At 41.2% G+C, this 18,456-nt stretch overlaps 1 protein-coding gene across 1 annotated transcript; it reads right to left on the bottom strand.

Annotated features, from left to right (window-relative positions):
• Window positions 1-372: 372 nt before the first annotated feature.
• Window positions 373-17,576, bottom strand: itih5 (inter-alpha-trypsin inhibitor heavy chain 5). The gene is made up of 14 exons (XM_054624751.1): window positions 17,463-17,576; window positions 17,339-17,383; window positions 15,954-16,117; window positions 14,721-14,822; window positions 13,236-13,483; window positions 11,606-11,775; window positions 11,190-11,306; window positions 8,538-8,709; window positions 7,952-8,261; window positions 4,758-5,440; window positions 3,935-3,988; window positions 2,687-2,803; window positions 2,214-2,591; window positions 373-741 (listed from the first exon to the last, which is right to left on the bottom strand). Exons 1-14 carry the CDS (start codon window positions 17,574-17,576, stop codon window positions 482-484), a joined length of 2,934 nt encoding a protein of 977 aa, XP_054480726.1. The 3' UTR covers window positions 373-481.
• Between the last annotated feature and the right edge of the window lie 880 nt (window positions 17,577-18,456).

The raw sequence follows: 18,456 nt of genomic DNA, 5'->3' as shown, positions 1-18,456 counted from the left end.
ACCTGGCCGGAGCACACCTGTGTGGGCGGGGCCAGCAGCCCTGTGACCTCCAGCTGATGACAGGGCGGACTATGGAGCTGTATTTGTGCGTCAGGTGTGCATCTAGTCATTGGCGCTGGGACAAGGGGTTAGTTACCGGGGTTGGTCTCCGTGGTAACCAACCAGGTGTGATCTTCAGCTCGAGGTCCGCCACATCTAAGACATGTTAGACATATTTGTGAGAAAAACAACGGTTGTCTCAGAAAAACACCTCAAAATGTGGGTTTAAGTGTTTTATTTACAATAACAACATTATTCAAAACACTAATACGCATTATATAATAAAAAACATTTAATTTTCATTAGAAATAGTACAAAAATATATTCAAAAGATACAGAAAGACAGATGAAAATGTGAAGTTTTGTCATTTGGAAACGTCTGCTGGGATGTGATATGGCTGCAGAGTGAAATGAGTCCCGTAGATGCTACAGTTTGGTGACATCACACTCTGTTGGTCCCGTGTGGCCAGTCCTCCGTGTCGAACATGTTTGACGTCAGATAGTCCTCGTACTGTCCGTCTATCAGCTTGGCCGCGTTGTTCCGGGCGAACCAGCAGTCCACGCTCTGAGTCCCGCTGTAGATCCTCCGGCTCTTCTGCACCACCGGCACCGAGCGCTCCTTCACCTTCAGCACCGCCGACGGCTTCATGTCTCCTTGTGCTGGAAGCTCTGCCAGACCCACTTCCTCATACAGGAACTGACCTGAAAGAAGACATGAATAAAGGTTATTTTAGTCTCAGTTGAGTCTTTGAAGGCAAGTCAGTAAATCGTCAGAAATCGAGACGTTTCTTTGCACAAATATACAAGGATTCTGAATTATTTTAACAGAACTCCATTAATGGCAAGAAAGAAAAATTCAAGGATAATACCGTTATTTTAGTCAGTCAATTTTCATCTAGGCAAATCTACCTTCATGATGTTCTACTGACCAAAATAGTGGCTTCTAAAACAGCATCAGACACTAGAACACTCCTCTGAAACTCAGGTTTGTCTTTGAGCTCCTTAACGCAAAGTCGGCAGGTCAAATTGCAGGTTAATTGCTTAATCGACACAACTAATAAATTGATTACAAGAAGTTCTTTTTTGGGGAGGCTTTTGGTCTGGGCTGATAATAGCTATATTGTGTTACATTACATTACATTACAGTCATTTAGCAGACGCTTTTATCCAAAGCGACTTACAGGAAGTGTATTCAACATAGGTATTCAAGAGAACTACTAGTCACCAGAAACATAAGTGCATCTCCTTTCTTAAACAAGCATCTAAAAGCATAAATCAGAGCAAAAGTATAGTGCAGAGGCAAATTACTACGAAAACAATAATTGCAACAAACTAATATGAATAGGATAAGTTCTGTATGTCCAACAATGTGCTCTGGATCTCCCAAGATTATCATTTTGATTTTGATTTTGATGTATTTAAAACAAATGGCTGAAGTTACCAGGAAATTCACAGAGAGTCTCTTATGTTTTTATGACGACCTGTCAATTTCTCTAGCACCACCCTCTCTAAAGAAACAACAGATTTACAGGAAATTTCACATTTCACAACATAATAATGGTAATTATCATGTTGTTCATAATGAAATGGTTGTTGTTGTTGTTATAATGTTTGATCTCTGCTTTTGCTGCTTGCAGCTTTCTGGTGAGTCTGACATATATTATTGTTTGACGTATATTGTTGCTTCTAGTTGCTGTTTTTCTTGCTTTAGGTTTTTTCAGGCAGAGGCGGGACCAAGTCACAAGTAAGTCTCAACTCTTTGCAATCAAGTCACAAATCAAGGCCTAAACTTTGACTTTAGAGTCCTAAACAAGTCATAATGTGCTCTTTACTAAATGCAATAATATATAATATTTACAAAAAACATGTTTTCTTTTTAAAATGTGTTAAAACAAGTGTGACCGAACTTAATCTTAAAAAAGTAGTGCTGACATTGCACTTTTATAGCATGTAGCACTATTAACCAGAACCTTGAATGGATGAGTTTTGAATGTTTGTGTCTTGTCTTGTTGTATTTAACTCGTGTTGGAAAAATATGAGAATATATCAAGTATTTTTAAGTCAAAAGGAACAAAGTGAGGAGTCATTGGTGGTGATTTTTGTACATTTTCTGACTCTAGTCCACACCTCTGTTTTTATGTAATTTTATATTTGAAACCCTCATCCTCACTTACCCAGCAGGCCGTGGCAGTTGTGCGACAGCCCCTTGCTGTTACTGATGTAGAACCCCAGGTGGTCTCTCTGGTAGGGCGCCGGGTTCTTGTACTGATGCAGCAGGATCACGAACGCGATGTTCCCTCCCACCGTCACGGTCACGTTAGACTTCCCCACCACGGACACCGACAGAGCGCCGCTGTCGACGGCGACCGTGGAGTGGCAGGGCAGCACCATTCTGTCCCGCCCGTCCAGGATGACCTTCTTAGGGGTCACCTCGATGTAGGCCCGTCTGGGGTGATCCACCACGATGGTGATGGTGCTGAAGTAGGTGCGCTGCTGCTTGTGGCTACCAGGCGGAGCAGGGGCGCCGATTAGCTTACCGTTCACTGTCACACCTGGAGAAACATGACATGTCAGCATAAATGATGTGTTTTTTGACCTGAAATACAGGGTTTATTGCCGTGTACTGAGGTTTTCTGAGGAGTCTTACCAGAGTGCTTGTGGTCGGACACCAGGCGTAGGATGTGTCCAGGCTCACCGTTGATGTTGAAGCACACCGTCAGTTTACTGAGCGGGAACTCCACCACAAAGTGGGGGTCACCATCCGCTGAGGTAGTTTAAAGGTTAAGAGAAAGAGGAAAAAATACATTATTTAATTAAAACACTTTATGTGACAGTGTGAACCAGTGATATCAGTAAGAATACGGCAGTTTTATTAAGTAGTATACAGAAATATCGACATTGCAAGTAATCTCATCTTTCCGGAAAGTTATTTATTAGCTTTTTTTTTTTACACTGTTGGGAATTGATAGCATAACTAACTGACTCATCTTTTATCTTGTTCTAATATTACTATCCGGCAGAGTCAGAGAGGTCCTCTCCTTAGTATCACTTCTGGAAATGTTGCATATTTTATTATGACATAAATACTTAACATAACTATGTTAACATACATATTACATATGTTGTTTTTCATGGCTGATTCTGACTAAATTTGGCTGTTTTGGCCAAAAAACAAGTAATTTGGTTTTCCAGTATTCTCCGCCAAAATTGGATAACTAGCCAAAATGTTGTTAAATAGTTATATATTAAATGTGATTAAATCGTTGGTGTCTGGTAAAAATGTATTTAAAATATGGAGTTCTGTTGGGTGAATTATGTCTCATGATGTCAATATTTCTAGAATCCTGCGATTCTGTTATACAGTACAGTTAAAGTATCCACTTAGATTTGAAAAAACTCATGTGACTCAAATGAAACTTTAAAACTAGAGCTTAGATCTGTCTCAGATTTGATTTCATGAGATCGTTCATATCTTTCAGCCGGCGTCTCCTCGGCCTTGTGAGAACCGGCGGAGATGAATAGAGAGCAGCAGTATAATGACAGGGCCATTAGCCCTCACTAACTGCCTCTGATGGGGTCCCCTCTCTTTACTGTAACACATGCACAAACTTCTCATCTCTTGACTGATTGCGTGTGTGTTTGTGAACATGTTTAAAGTGCCACCTGTGTCGGTATTTCAATTAGACCCTGCGTTTTCTTCTCCGGTCATGTTCAGAGGCAGAGCTCAGACTGTCTGACGAACCTCCAAATTACAGGCCGCCCACGCAGAGAGTTTAGCGAGAGAGTGTACTGTACATTCCCCCTCTGCTCTCTTTCAAGTCTCTCAAAACTGTATATATGTGCTCACAGTGTGTAGAGAAAATGTTTACATGAGAGAGAGAGAATGTGGAGTCACCTGATGTTTTGGAGAAGGTGATGGATTTCTTTGCCAGTCGTCTCTCAACTTTACCTGCAAGGAAGATGATATTAATCTACTGCAATGAGTCAGAGGGCTTCCATTGTTTGATGCGTCCTTTTAAAATCTTCTCTATGAGAACATTAACCGTTGGTGGGTCAGTTATGAGTGTAATACAGGGTGTCTGAAGAGAGAGAAAAGCCTCATGGTCTACATGTTCTACTAACCAAAAATGTGGTTTGACAATAGCTGAAGTTAGCTTGGAGTTACAATGGCTTCCGCAGGTGACCCAGTTAAATGGCTTAAAAAAATTACATAAAAATAACCTTTTCCATATGTCAATAAGTAACCTGCAAATACTCATATTTTTACCACAATTTGGTTAAATGTAGCTAAAAAGATAGCGTTAAACACATGCAAGCTTTTTGTAGCCACATTTAGGAAAATATGAGCCTGTTCTCCAAAATCTAGCTTAATAAACAGCCTGTCTGTTGCTAGTTTAATTAGCTTGTTGCGTTATCATTTGTGTCCTTACATCCTAGCAAAAGGCAGAAGAAGTTTGCTATTTTGCATTGAAGAGGATTATCTTACAAAATTGATTTTAGAAAATTAAGTGGACATTATAATGCTTCTTTTTGGCCATTGGTCACAATTGAAATGCATTGTTACCGTTGTAAATCCAAGCAAAGGACCAACTTCTTAAACCACAGAAAATATTTGATACTCAAAACAGTTTTGATGGACTATTCTTTTGAAGAAGTCGCTAGTAGTTGTGTACTTTTCAGACACCCTTTACAACCAAATCTAGGAGACACAACCTCACCAATCTTGTTGCTCAGAGATGAGGTCTGGCTGCCTGGCCTCCTGTTGGGTTTCTCTTGCTTTCCGTCTTCTGCGTCATCAGGCAGGTCGTTGGCAGCTGATACCGCCTCACCAGCTGATGGGGGGATGGTGGGCGCCGGGGCCATGCTGCCGTCAGCAAGGACCTCAGGCTTCTCCACCACCAGGTTGGTGAGCGGGGTGAGGAAGTGGTAGGTCATAGACAGATTGGTGGCCTGCTGGATGTGGTCTTCCCTCTCCTTGCTGGTTTGGCTGCGCAGCCGCGACCGTAGCCCATCCTTGACGCTCAGGAAACCCCACACGCGTTCCACAAACTCTTCAGCTATTGAACCCAAAGCAACCCCTAATCCCTCTGCGACCCCTGACCCTGGAGTCTTAGCTCCAACCGCCATAGCCGCCATGGCCGCTTTCACGTGTTTCTCAGTCTCCGTCTGTCGGTGACGCAGCGGGACGTCGGTCTCCAGGACGATGCTCCGGTCGTTGTTGCTGGCCGTTACCTGGACGTGGAGAGATTCTGTGCTCTGGTTGGACAGCTTACCCGCGATGACGATCTCAGAGCCGTTGAAGTAGTTGGTGAACAGATGCTGGGTGACGTACTGGACGGAGTCCTCGGTGTAGTTGATCCGTATGTCGGAGAGCAGAGGAGTTCCTATCTCATCGTAGAACCTGGAAAGGAACGAGGAGTCATCTAGGATTCATCAGAACAACCTGACCATATTCACTTCTGGAGTCCCAGAAGGTGTCAGCACCTTCCAAAAGGACCCATTTGTATAAATATCCCCTTTGCCCCTTATGGCGAGGACATTTTTATGCTAATTATAGTTTAACTTAAAACTATCAAGTTGGCAGCCCAAATTAATGCTAACTCAGAGCTTGTAATACCCTACTTCATAGGATATGACTGTAAATTGCCTTAAAAAATTTTTTGGGATTAGATGTATTTATTTTTTCCTCCTTGCAATGTATCTTGTAGCAACACCAAAACAGATTGCAATGTCTCTCAGAAAATAGCCTATGTTGTTGCACCTACCACTGGAAATAATCAAGTACCAAGTATTGAAACTTTTCCAGTCAAAAGATACCTGCAGTTTATCCTTTTTCGTGCCCAGATCTTGCAAGAAATGATCTTTTAGCCAATCCCCGCAAGCGTTATGTGCGATCTGCCAACTACCCCAACAGATCAATCCCATATAGCCGGGATTCCCTGCCTGCACAAAGCTCTCAACATGGAGATGTCTCAACAAGCGGCAAGCGGCTAACAAAGCAATCAGTTTTAACCTTGGGGGGAACTGATGGCTGGGCTAGATCCTACCTCTGTGAGTTTGGGGACGGCGCTATCAGTAGTAACCTTTGCACTATGCAGTGCGGCAGCAATAAGTTAGCCAGCGGGACACTAACAAAGCTTCCATTTACATGATGGGTATCGAATAGAGTGCAAAATTGGTATTGGCGTCCATTTAAGGCTACTGAAAATGTTACTGGCATCTTGTTTTTTTATATGATACCCAGTCCTAGTTCTTACTCCCATTTCGGTTTCCAATGGATGGTTCGTTGGTATCGGACGCCAAGGGACACTGATCAACTGGCGATATTTGACAAGATTGGAGTGAGAACAGTTTGTTTTCACCAACCTCTGCTCTATCAAAGATATTTTTAGCCTTATTCGTCATTGCTTATTTTACGCTTTATTCTCACAGTACCCAAACATGACAGCTGCCTATTATTCTCTGTTGATCATCAATCAGTCACACGTTCAGTGCCTTTTGCTCAAGGGCACATCAGTTTGTGAGGCAGAAAACGAAGCGTGTTATTACAGGTTTCATCAAATGTCTTGGTTATTCAAACAGAGGCCACCTTCCGGCCATAAAACCTGCTTGTCTAACCTCTTTAAAGCTACTTCCACCCCACTTCAGAGTTTGTGCACACGTTCATAAAAGAGTGTGTGTAAAGCAAAGATTGCGAATGTGTGTGTGTTTGTGTGTACAAGTGCTCTGTCCTATCCTTGTTATCACGCCGCAGCAAACCTCCTCACCTCTTAACCAGCGTGTTTGTTCAAGCCGGACGAGGGCTATTATCTGCAGAGTCTATCTGTTAAACCCAGGTACATAATCAGATGCAGGTTTCACACACACACACACACACACATTCCTGCAACACTGAACAAACATCTTGTGTGTCCGAGTGTGGAAGAAGAGGGTTGTGTGTAAAGGATAGAAGGAAAAATGCCTGAGAGAAAAAGGGTAGCTGTTGTAGCCAAAGTTGAGGTTGATTAAAGAGGAAGGTTGTCAGCACCGTCACATTTGCGGTCTACGTTCCCTCGTAACTTGATGAGAGATGGACGGACGTGTCAAAGGGGAAGACTGGAGGGATTAAGGAGAGCTAATTGCTTAATAAGAGGCGGATTAAACACATGTGAAAGGGGAATTTGACACATTAAAAGTAATAAACAATGATATCTCCTTATAAATTAGGGTTAGAGAAGATTAGAAAAGATAGTTGAAATCCCAAAATAAGAAATAAAAAGTTCACCTTTCCTTTTTTCTGTTGTCAGATGTAAATCTTAACAGTGCCTTCTTGCTTCACGCCAGTTTCACTCGAGTTTTACTACACTTTAATATCAGTTTCAGACTGTTTGAGACCACTTTCACACCCTTTTCAGACCACTTTGACTTCAGTATCAGGCCAGATTTAACATGGTTTACCACCAATTTTAAAACCGTGTCAAACCTATAGTTTGCTCTGGTCCGAATCGGTTGATCAGATTTTCTGTTGGTTTGGTTTCTTTTTTTTCCCGCGGGAAAAAAGGGTCTCTAAAGGGTCTTGCGGTGTTTGTTTTGTTTTTCTAAATAAGAGACATTGTTAGGCCAGTCTTTGGCCAGTTTCAAATCTGTTTTAGGTCCGTTTAAGACCAGTTTCAGATGATTTATGAACCAGTTTCAGGTATAAAAGAAGCCTTCTTTATTTATTTTGTCTCCATTAGCACCATTGGATTCCTTGGCCTTATAATAGCAGTTGTGGCCACCAGTATCTTGAAAGTGGCTCTTCTAGAAGCTAAAATAATGAGCAATCCCCATATTGGTCGCCATTTTACACATCCAAGATGGCTGCTATGGGTTAGGGTAAATCTAGGAAAATGTGATAAACTGGATTAACGGAGAGCCCAAAGCACTCGCTTACCCTTTGAGCATAGCGCTGGCGTCGGCGTCCTCGTTGATGCGTCTCATCATCCCGCAGTTTTCCAGAGCCATGCGCTCCAGCAGCCGATAATCAACGTCGTTCCCAATCCCGATGGTGAAGATGCAGAACTTCTCTTGAACGGCTGAGCGGGTGTTGCCGAGGATGGCGGTGGACTGGATCTCCCCGACCGTGGGTCGTCCGTCCGTCAGGAAAATGATGAGGGAGACGCTGTTGGGGCTAGCGTCGGGGCTCGAGACGTAATCTCTGAGCAGATTGGAGCCGGTCTGGATGGCATCATCGATATTTGTGCCTGCAGTGAGGAGATGCCATGATGGGTTATTGCTCAGACAAAAGTCATAATTGGAAAAAGCCCTTTATATTTAATCATATTCAAACCAGAAAATGTTCTCATATGCATATGCAAGTCTTTAGTGAACCATGCATACATGTTGCACCAGAGTCACTTCAAGTTAAGCGAAACCTATTGACAACTCTTAACACATTAATCAAACAAACAGATTCATTTTTATCTATCAAAATATACGAACTATGCAGAAGACAAGCCAAAAGTGTAGTAATGTCTCACCTCCATTGGGCACCAGCATGTAAATAAACTTCTTTGCGTCTCTGATGTTGAGGGGCGTCACTGATACGAGACTATTTGGCTGCCAAACTTTGATCCTATTGGAGAAGCTGATGAAGTTGAAGCGATCGCCGGGTCGCAGATCCCTCAGAATGGTGAACAGAGCATCTTTAGTCTGAGAAACAAAGAGAAATAATGTTATCTTGTGTCAATCTGTATTAGAAAACAAGTTGGAGGGTTCCGTTTGCCATTGTTATACATTATTTACAATACACAGAGGTTGTGTAATCCTGGCATTTCATCCCTAACCATTATCTTATTTTTAGCCTACCTGAGTTTGACTGTCTCTCTGAAGAAACATGACAGAAATCCATAAAACTTGTTTGATACATACAGCAGGGTTTGGGCTGTTTGCAGATGATTCAGCGTTATACCTTTTAATCAGTATTGTCTCCACCAAGGAGTTTATGGTTTCTGTCAAGTTGTTGGTTTGTTTGTCTCTTTGTCAGCAAGATTACGGAGAAAATACTGGCCCGATTTGCATGAACCTTGTTGGAAGGGTGTAGTCTAAACTAAGAGAGAAGCCATTATATTTTGCAGCCGATTCGAATGACAGGATGGAAACACAAAGTCATTTTCACTTGTGGAAACGGCCTAGGCGGAGGTCTGCACTCTCCAAATGACCTTCTAGTATTATATTGTACAGATGTATTGCTATATGTATGATCTAAACAGCAGTCCACAAACCAATGGGTGACATCACGATGCCTACGTCCACTTCTCATATACAGTCTATGGTATCTTCTGACGGCCTTCTAGTTTGCTTTTAATGTGAAAGTCTTAGAAAATAGACGAGCAAAAGTACAAATACGTCTTCCTACTTTTCTGAGGATTCACAATGTCAGCCTCTCTGCAGCCCTGAGTGTGGGCGCGATATATAATTTGGCTCTGGGGGGTTTATAGATGACTATAAGGACCGTATACAGCAGGGGTCAGAACCACAGACTGACCCACACTGAAACCCTCTATTGTGGAGCCACATCAAAACACATTTGTTGTTCTGTTCATTCGGTCCGCTGGGGGCTGGCGATGGAAGGGGGGGCGGTTCGAGGGGTCGAGGGCACTGTTGTCTAAAAAGTTCCATTACCCCATAGACGCTGACCTTCCTCCCTCACAGCATGGCCTTGTGTTGTATGTTCTTTCCACTTTTCATTTTCTCACTGAAAGAAATCTGTTTTTCCTCTTCTCTCTTCTGTGTCTGCTCTCACGGCAGCTGCAGAGATCAGATCTGAGTCTGGCCGAGGGGATTATCGTGCTATTGCAGATGGAGGAAAAGGTCTGATATTGATATTCCAGTGTGGGAGTGAGGAGGTGGGGTGTTGGGTTTCTGATCCAATACAGGCATTGAAATTCTGCTTAATATCAGGGTAAATTGCTCAGACACACTCTGGAAAAGTAAGAAGTTCATATATTCTGGTAAAAAGTTGCAACTTTTGGCCGATTATGTAAGATTTAATGTGAAAATAGACCAAGCACACCTGTGGTTTTCCATCACAATAGAGTTTGACAAAATAATCTTAATTAAAGGTCCATTTCTGGATATTTTCACCCTGTAATCATGATCTTTATCAGCAGGTGGGATTGCTCAGGACCCCATCCACTGATGAAGAACGATAGATGCAGTGAAAAGCTCTGGAAAAGCCAGTAAGTGGACCTTTGTCAAGAATGAACTTTCAAGCTCAACGCCACAGTTACTCTTCTGTCACATAAATTGTCTTAACGCTGCATAATGCAGTTAAAAGGACCTTTTATTAAAGTTGGGGCTTTCAGTTACTAACAAGAGGCTCTGACATCTTTAAATGATTAAATGCACAATTCACATTATTGCTTCCTCATAATATTTTTTGCTTGTTTATCTTCTGGGATTGATTTTATAACGACATCTTATAAGTCAACATTCTTCAGCAGTGAAGGTTTACATGACCTTAATGCATATTTCCCTCTTTCCCCTATATTTTAAATGCATTTTTCAAAAACCTAAACTTTAAACCTATTATATACAAGTATAGTATAGATTTAAGAATGTGGGTTTACATGCAAAATTACCAAAGCCGTATACAGCGTCTCTACATCACTCCTCCACAGTCCAAATATGGTCACTTCCTTTCACTGGTTACAAAGAACCAAGATGGCGACGGCCAAACTGACAAACTCAAGACTTCAAAACAGCAGTCAACAAACCAATAAGGGACGTCACAACAACTAGGTCCACTTCTTATATACGGTCTGTGAATACGACCCATATTTACCTTTAATGGTAGGCGGCTGTAGTAATTATGACGAGAGCAAAGGAGGAAGGCAGGAAACATAGTTTTAAGAGCGACAAAGTCCACATAAGACACCGCTGTTGGAGTCCTGTGTGAACGTAGCCTAATTTATGTAACTAACTTAATTTGCATAATTTCAGTCACTAGTCAACATACTTATTTTAACTCCAACCATGATCTTTAAGAAAACCCCAACCTTTCTCCTATGCAGGAGTGGAAACCTACTCGGAATCTGACTCCATTCACAATCCCCCTAATAGCTGACACATTCCTGCAGCTTTAACCTCACTACAGATTTTCCAGATATCCAGTGAGTGTGCTGCTTTACCTGTCTGATCTTCGTCCCCAACATGGAGGCGCTGGTGTCGATCACAAACACCACATTCTTGGGCACAACCGGCAGGTCTTTGGGGGCAAAGTAGTGCACGAAATGGCCGTTTAGAACCTGAGAAAGAAAGAAGTTTATAGACAGTGAGTTGCTGTAGTTATGTGTGTGTGTGTGTGTGTGTGTGATTAGTAAATCATAGTTTGGTTCTGCAGAGAGAGAGAGAGAGAAGAGTTTGGCAGCAGAGTGACCGCAGTGGCAGGCAACCAGATAAATGAATCACTAACAGGTGGGTGGATGAGTGTGCGTGTTTGGGAAATGTCTGTGCACACTTGCAAAATATGAAAACTATAAAATTGTTTCACAGTCTGCTTTTAATCATCAGAACTTTTCCTCGTCTCTGTGATTCAAAGGAGCACCTGAATGTCTCCGATCCCCATGTCCCTCTGCACGTCGTAGCGGATCACAAAGTCTCCCAGGATGCCGTTGGTGGTGATCTTGGCCTGCTGGACGATGTTGGGGCTGAAGGTGATCTTGCAGACGTTCTTTTCGTTTTTGATCACAGTGGTGACGGGAAGCTCGGGCTTGGCTGGCGGCACAAAGAGAGACCGGAAGTGAGTTTGTGTTTTGAAGCAGATTTAAAAACTCTGGCTTTATGACTTGATATCTGTGTGTTTAGCTGAGCTGGCCCGAGATAAATACAATTTAAGTATTTGCTTTAATTCTAAAAAAATTATAGATAATATTTAGAGTTATTAAAAGCAAGGCACCATGAATCTTCCCTTTTTGTAAAATATTCCTGTTGCTAGAATTTAAATAATATCGGATAAAAACTTGAATGAATCCTGCATAAATAAAAGGATTAATAATACATTAACCCTCCTGTTATGTTGCGGGTCAAATTGACCCGTTTCAAACTTTGAAAATCTAGAAAAAATATTTTAAGTACTTTTTCAATATGAAACTTCTTCTACTTGCCTTAATTAGTGTAATCAACGTTAAAAATAAAAATTGGACCCGGCAGTGAAAGTGGAGGTTATAAGAGGTCAGAAGTGTCAAGTTTAGACCATTTCGTTCTTTGCAAATGTGAGACAAGGTATTTCTTACCCCCTCCCTCCATGTTTCACCCAATTTCTCTCTCACACACACACACACACACACACACACACACACACACACACACACACACACACACACACACACACACACACACACACACACACACACACCATATTTCATCCCAATCTAACGCACACACTCTCTTTCTCACTACCCCACCTGTGCGAGAAATACAGAAACTATTATGACTTTGACGGGAACCTTATATTTTCCCACGGTGAAAACTCATGCTCAAACATGCAAAAGAGTTGCTTGGAAGTCCTACCAACATTAAACTATGCAGCTACACACCATAGAGCATCTCACTGTAAGACAACATGAGCGACAGAAACTAAAGGATGACAGCTCTGGAGGCTCTGGAACACATCCTTGATCACGACAGTCAAATAGAGGAGGATGTGTCTGAAGATGAAGACCATCTTGAGGTCAATTCAGATTATGATGAAAATTGATATTCCTATTCCTCCAAGCAAAAAAAGTGAACTCCAGTGGTCATCCTCACCCAATATACGACTTCACAGACATCAAGTCAGCTTTTGAGCTGGTCATTCCCAACTCTATACAGAAACTCATTCTAGAAATGACTAATCTAGAAGGGAGATGTGTTTTTGGGGAGAAATGGAAGGAGCTGGATGAAATTTACATGCATTTATGGGGCTCCTTATCCTTGCTGGGGTCAATAAGTCACTATAAATAAACATAAATAAAGTTTACTTTTAATACAAATCTTTACGACTCATTTGGCTTGATTTTTAAGTGAGCGGGTCAATATGACCCTGAACAGAAGAGGTGTCTCATCTCTATTTATCTACATCACCCCATTAAAAAAAGAAAGTTTCAAAATGTAAAAAAAAAGCCAAATAAGAATGAAAAACGACAACAATATGTGATAAAATGAACATATAAATAATCAAATGTTCCTGTAAAAACCTGGAGTCTTGGTGCCGGTGCTCCTGCCGTTGCGGAGCGGCAGCACCTGGAGGTCGGTGACGGGCGAGTGGTCCACGATGGTGACGTCCAGGCTGAGGCGGCTGACCAGCTGCAGCGGACGCAGGCTGGTCACGAGCTCGTAGCGACCCAGACGCCGCTGCAGGAGCTCCTCGTAGGTCAGCAGGAACACGGCCCGGTTCCGACCCGGGATGCTGGCCGCCATCCTGAACACCTCCACCTCCTCGGGACTGAAGAGGAGAGGGGAGGAGAGAGGGGGAGACAGTGAGAGGAAAATGTCTCTTTATATAGTTCAGTAAATCTGGTTACGTGATGAAGAATTCCACACTCAGTGGTTAAAAGTAGCCTAAGTACATTAACTGAAGTATTGTTATTAACTCGAGTATTTTCATTTAACGCTTTTTATAATATTGTACTTTTTTACATCACAAAATTGTTTTAAGGGCTAAAATTACTTTTGAAATTAAGATTTTAAATACAAAACACATCATCAGCTAATAGTATATAATAAAATATGATACATTGTTACATATTAAACTACCAAAAGTACATAAATTAGCTAAAATTAACTAAACCTGGACCAACGATAACATTAAAGTACTGCTTACATATTAATACATCAATAATAATGATCCAATATTATGACAGTAGCCAATGTGCATTATGAGTACTACTACTACTTTATAAAATTTTGTAGCTAATACTTTTTGAATGCAGGACTTTTACTTTACTTTTTACTTTTACTACTAATGGAGTATTTTTAATTATGTGGCTTTTCTACTTTTACTTAAGTAAATTACTTGATAACTTCTTCGTAATCTTGTTGTAGCTATCCTAGTTGTTTTAACTTCATTTGGAAAAAAGTATTCATTAATGTAAGTATTTAATGTTTAACTTTTATTGTTATTATTACTTCTTTAATGAACTAATTGACTCCAGATTGGCTGAAATATGAAGGTTAAACAAACTGCAATCAGAAGAGCACCAGCCATAAACAGAAAACAAACAATTAAATATAAAAGAGAGAAGATGAAACTAAACATTGGAGCAGTTCATGACAGAGGAGGAGAAAAGGTGGAGCAGACCAAGTGGTGATATCATGACAGAGTCTCACATCTTCTGCTCTTTTACAGCGGAGTCAGTGAGTCACCAAATCTCATTTAACGAAATGTCACTTTTCATTTGACAGCTTGGAAACGGGACGTCATCGGTTCCACGTGTCACCTCTCGGGTCACAGATTTACCCGACAGTCGTTGAATTCTGGAGCAGAGATCTTATTCAACACACACTTTCTGTTTGTGGCCTTTAAGTTGAGGTTTTACTTGTGATATTAACAATGTGGGAGGAGCCACACACACACACACACACACACACACACACACACACACACACACACACACACACACACACACACACACACACACACACACACACACACACACACACACTCTCGGGGTTTATCTTACCTTGCATCACCTGACTCTTTGTTCCGTGCTTTGCTGTTCTCCTGCTTGACCCTCTTTCCCTTCGGCGTGACCTCGCTCTGGTAGACACGCCCTCCGATGATCCTGGTGCACAGTGGGGGAGGTCAAAGGTCGAGGATTAGTGCACTGCTCATATTCAGGACCACCTTTTGTCGCGTTTCAACCGGGTGCTCCCACACAAAAAGACAGAGTTTTTAGGGGGAGGTGAAATCCTGTTGTTTCCTTTTTTTTTTATGGGTGCACGTGAAGGAACTCTGGTCACTGTGTGTGTGTGTGTGTGTGTGTGTGTGTGTGTGTGTGTGTGTGTGTGTGTGTGTGTGTGTGTGTGTGTGTGATTTAACGGTAGTATAAAAGTTTCCACCCTTTCTTGTCTCATTGCTACGGTTTCCATGGCAGCAGAAACATCATAAATCCTCCCAGTCAGACAGGATGATGTTATTATTTTGTATTTCTATTTAATTTCTTCGTATGAGGTTTTTTTTTTTTTGGCTTTCCAAAAAGAGTTATTGCATTTATAGTTGTATCTCTGCTTTCGTTTTTGAATACACGTTGTTTATATTAGGACTCTAGACTGGCTGTAGGTGACACTTACTTACTAAAACTTGCCAAATCTTTCTGATAACATCATAGTATTTCAATTATATTCACATTGATTAGAATGAGCATCTTAATAGGCACTTGTTTGTAAAATCATTGTTGAGCAGGGGTTCCGAACTTTGGTTTCAGGCTCCTTCTAGGGGTCCTCAAGATACAACTGAGGGGTCACAAGATGATTAAAGTGATAAAAAAAGATGAATTTTAATATTTTTAGTGTCGTTTCTCAAATATTTTGTTCTTTTCTTCAGGAATACTGGTTGATTTTAAGTCCTTATGCAACTAAAACGTCCTTCAAATGCAACAATCCTTCAGTCTAACTGCTCTCAACACTGAGGCCATAACCTCTGATGAAGATGGAGAAATGATGAAGAGTATCAATGCGGAAAGAGTTTCTTCTCATGTGTCCCATTTTCTCTGGTGAGTTTTATGTTATAGCACCAGTTGAAAGTTTACATTCTCCTCAGTAGGTTTTATCTCCTCTGAGAAAAAAGAAGTTTTTCCTCAGAGGAGATAAAAGGTTTCCAGGCCACACTTATGTCAAACCCTTTTGATCATATTGATGCTTTGATCATGTAATTATGCTTTTAGGTCCACTATCTGTGAGCTGACTCTTCTTACATGGTGAAGTTGGAGATGTAGGCGCCAGCGGGGATCTGGAACTGGAAGACGCCCTCTGCAGCGGCGGAGTGCCGGTTGAGCATGGCGCAGTGCACCGCGGTGAAGGCATACCGGGAGATGATGGTGGTCTTGATGGAGAGCTCCTGGATGTGAGGTTTAGTCTCCTGCAGAGGGGACGTTAAAAAAAACCCGCAATCAATGCAGAACCACCCACAAATAATATCAAACTGGACTTTTATATCACTTAAACGCTCATTTGGCACGCTTTTATTATTACTAGTCACATTACTATTACTATTACCTGTACCATTAAGCATTTTAGCTTTACTTCCACCCTGAAGCCCTTTTGCTTTCTCGCTTTGCAGGTTTCCATGAATCGTTGTGGTACCTGGACCGTAGTCGTGCCTCCTGCTGTGAGCCGACTGACACCCACTGCTACTTCCATTATTATTATTAGTCACATTACTATCCCTATTTTCATGGCTATAATTCTACTGTAATAATTGCTGCTGTTATTATAAGTAGTCTTATTATATGAATCATTTATGTCATATACATTGAATGTGTTGTATCTCTGTTATGCTGCTCATTCTGTACACATGACATCTATTGCATTCTGTCCATCCTGGGAGAAGGATCCCTCCTCTGTCGTTCTCCCAGAGGTTTCTTCCTTTTTTCTCCCTGTTAAAGGGGTTTTTAGGGGAGTTTTTCCTGTGCCGATGTGAGGGTCTAAGGACAGAGGATGTCGCATGTGCACAGATTGTAAAGCCCTCTGAGGCAAATTTGTAATTTGTGATTCTGGGCTATACAAAATAAACTGAATTGAATTGAATTTTACGCAGCACTGCTGTGCGTAATTACCCTCCTTCCCTGTTGTATTTCTATTTAGCAAAGATATTTAATCACAAGAACTGAATTCGCCCACAGTTACAGTTTGTTCTCATGAGCTAAGATCATTGGATCACAGATACTCTGGCACATCTGCGCGTCTTGGCGCACAGAATAGAGTAACAACAGATGATTTTCAATAACAGAAACTAAGTCACGCTTTCTGGTTTTGCTTTCTGAAATATAAAATGATATTTGATCAAATGTTTTCTTAATGCCAGGAAGGTCAGTCAAGCTTAAACTCATGAACCCTGAGAGCACTGGGAGATTAACAGGCATCAATATTTAGTTGCTGTGCCAAAGTATCACTTTTAAGATGCCAGAATAAGAAAGGGAATTGTGTTTACTCTTCATTTTAAAACAAACGTGAAATTATATATTTTTTCCAATTGTTTGTCCAAAAATGCATATAACAGTTTTACACAAACCTTTAGCCTCTAACTTTAAAGAATGTAGATTAAATAATCTTCATATCTGTGTAGTACATGTTTCTTTACCTTGCTGAGTAGAGTTTTCACCTGCCTTGGGACCCTGCGTGGTGCCTGTGTGTACAAAAAAACAAAGAGTCAGGATGGAAAATCCAAACACCAGAATGTGCAATTCACTTTTAAAAGGTCTCACGATGTCTAAATCAAAGTCTGCGAGCTCGGAATCAATATCATCTCCAAACTGGGATTCCTCCAGTTGTCCCAGTGCAGTCGGGCTGAAGCAGAGCAGTAAACTCAGCAGCAGCATCTTTGCAGTCCTTCTCAGGGAAAACTCAAAAGGATGAATGGGACATTATCCTCCAGGTCTCCGGGTCTCCGTGTGTCCGGATCAGAGTGACCGGACAGAGGGGTGAGACGGCGTGGGGGAGAACAAATACACGCCCACCGACTGGAGGAGAGAGATGAGGGCTTTCTTCAGGCCCACTCCTGGATGAGTGGCAAATTGGGCTGCTGCTGCCTTCAGGGAGTGTCTGAATTTTTGCAAGTATGAGTTAAACCCTGAAAAAAGTCCCTAAAAATGTAGATTTGTCAAACCATTTATTTTATGTATTTTCTCCAAAATAGTCTTCCTTTAGGAGAAGCTGTCCGTGTCTTGAATCTGTCTTTCTAAACTATATATGACATCAGCCTGATAAACAAAGGACATTTTATTTTAAAGAATTTATTTGTGTATTTTAATATTTTAGAAAAATTATATTTATTTTATTTTTGTTTTGTCTTATGTTATCTTGTCTTATAACCTGTTTTATTTTATCTTAATTTTGTATTATTATTTTATTTTATTTGTCGTTGTGGTGTGGGAGGGGTAAACAGTAGCTGTTACAAATATTCAGTCAGTGTTGGGGAGTCTCTTGCTTACCTCACAATCTATTATATTTATCATTCAATATTTGCATCACATTATTGTTTTTTCAGTTACAGTGTAAACAAAAATCCCCCATAATTCCTATTATTTCCTTAAAAATCAATAATTTAGTCAAACTCAAACTGACTATAAAACTTCCCCTTTCAGCACTTTTGTAAAAGAGGGACATAAATGCTTCTGCTGTTAGATGTACTTTGGTGCCTCCTTGTGGTCACATTGCAACATTACATCTTTCTCATGTAATCTAGGGATATGTGCTTTA

This window comes from Anoplopoma fimbria, chromosome 23, assembly GCF_027596085.1.
Source record: "Anoplopoma fimbria isolate UVic2021 breed Golden Eagle Sablefish chromosome 23, Afim_UVic_2022, whole genome shotgun sequence".
Taxonomy (NCBI): domain Eukaryota; kingdom Metazoa; phylum Chordata; class Actinopteri; order Perciformes; family Anoplopomatidae; genus Anoplopoma; species Anoplopoma fimbria.
Note: the sequence above shows the minus strand (reverse complement) of the source record. Positions and strands in the feature narration are given on the sequence as shown.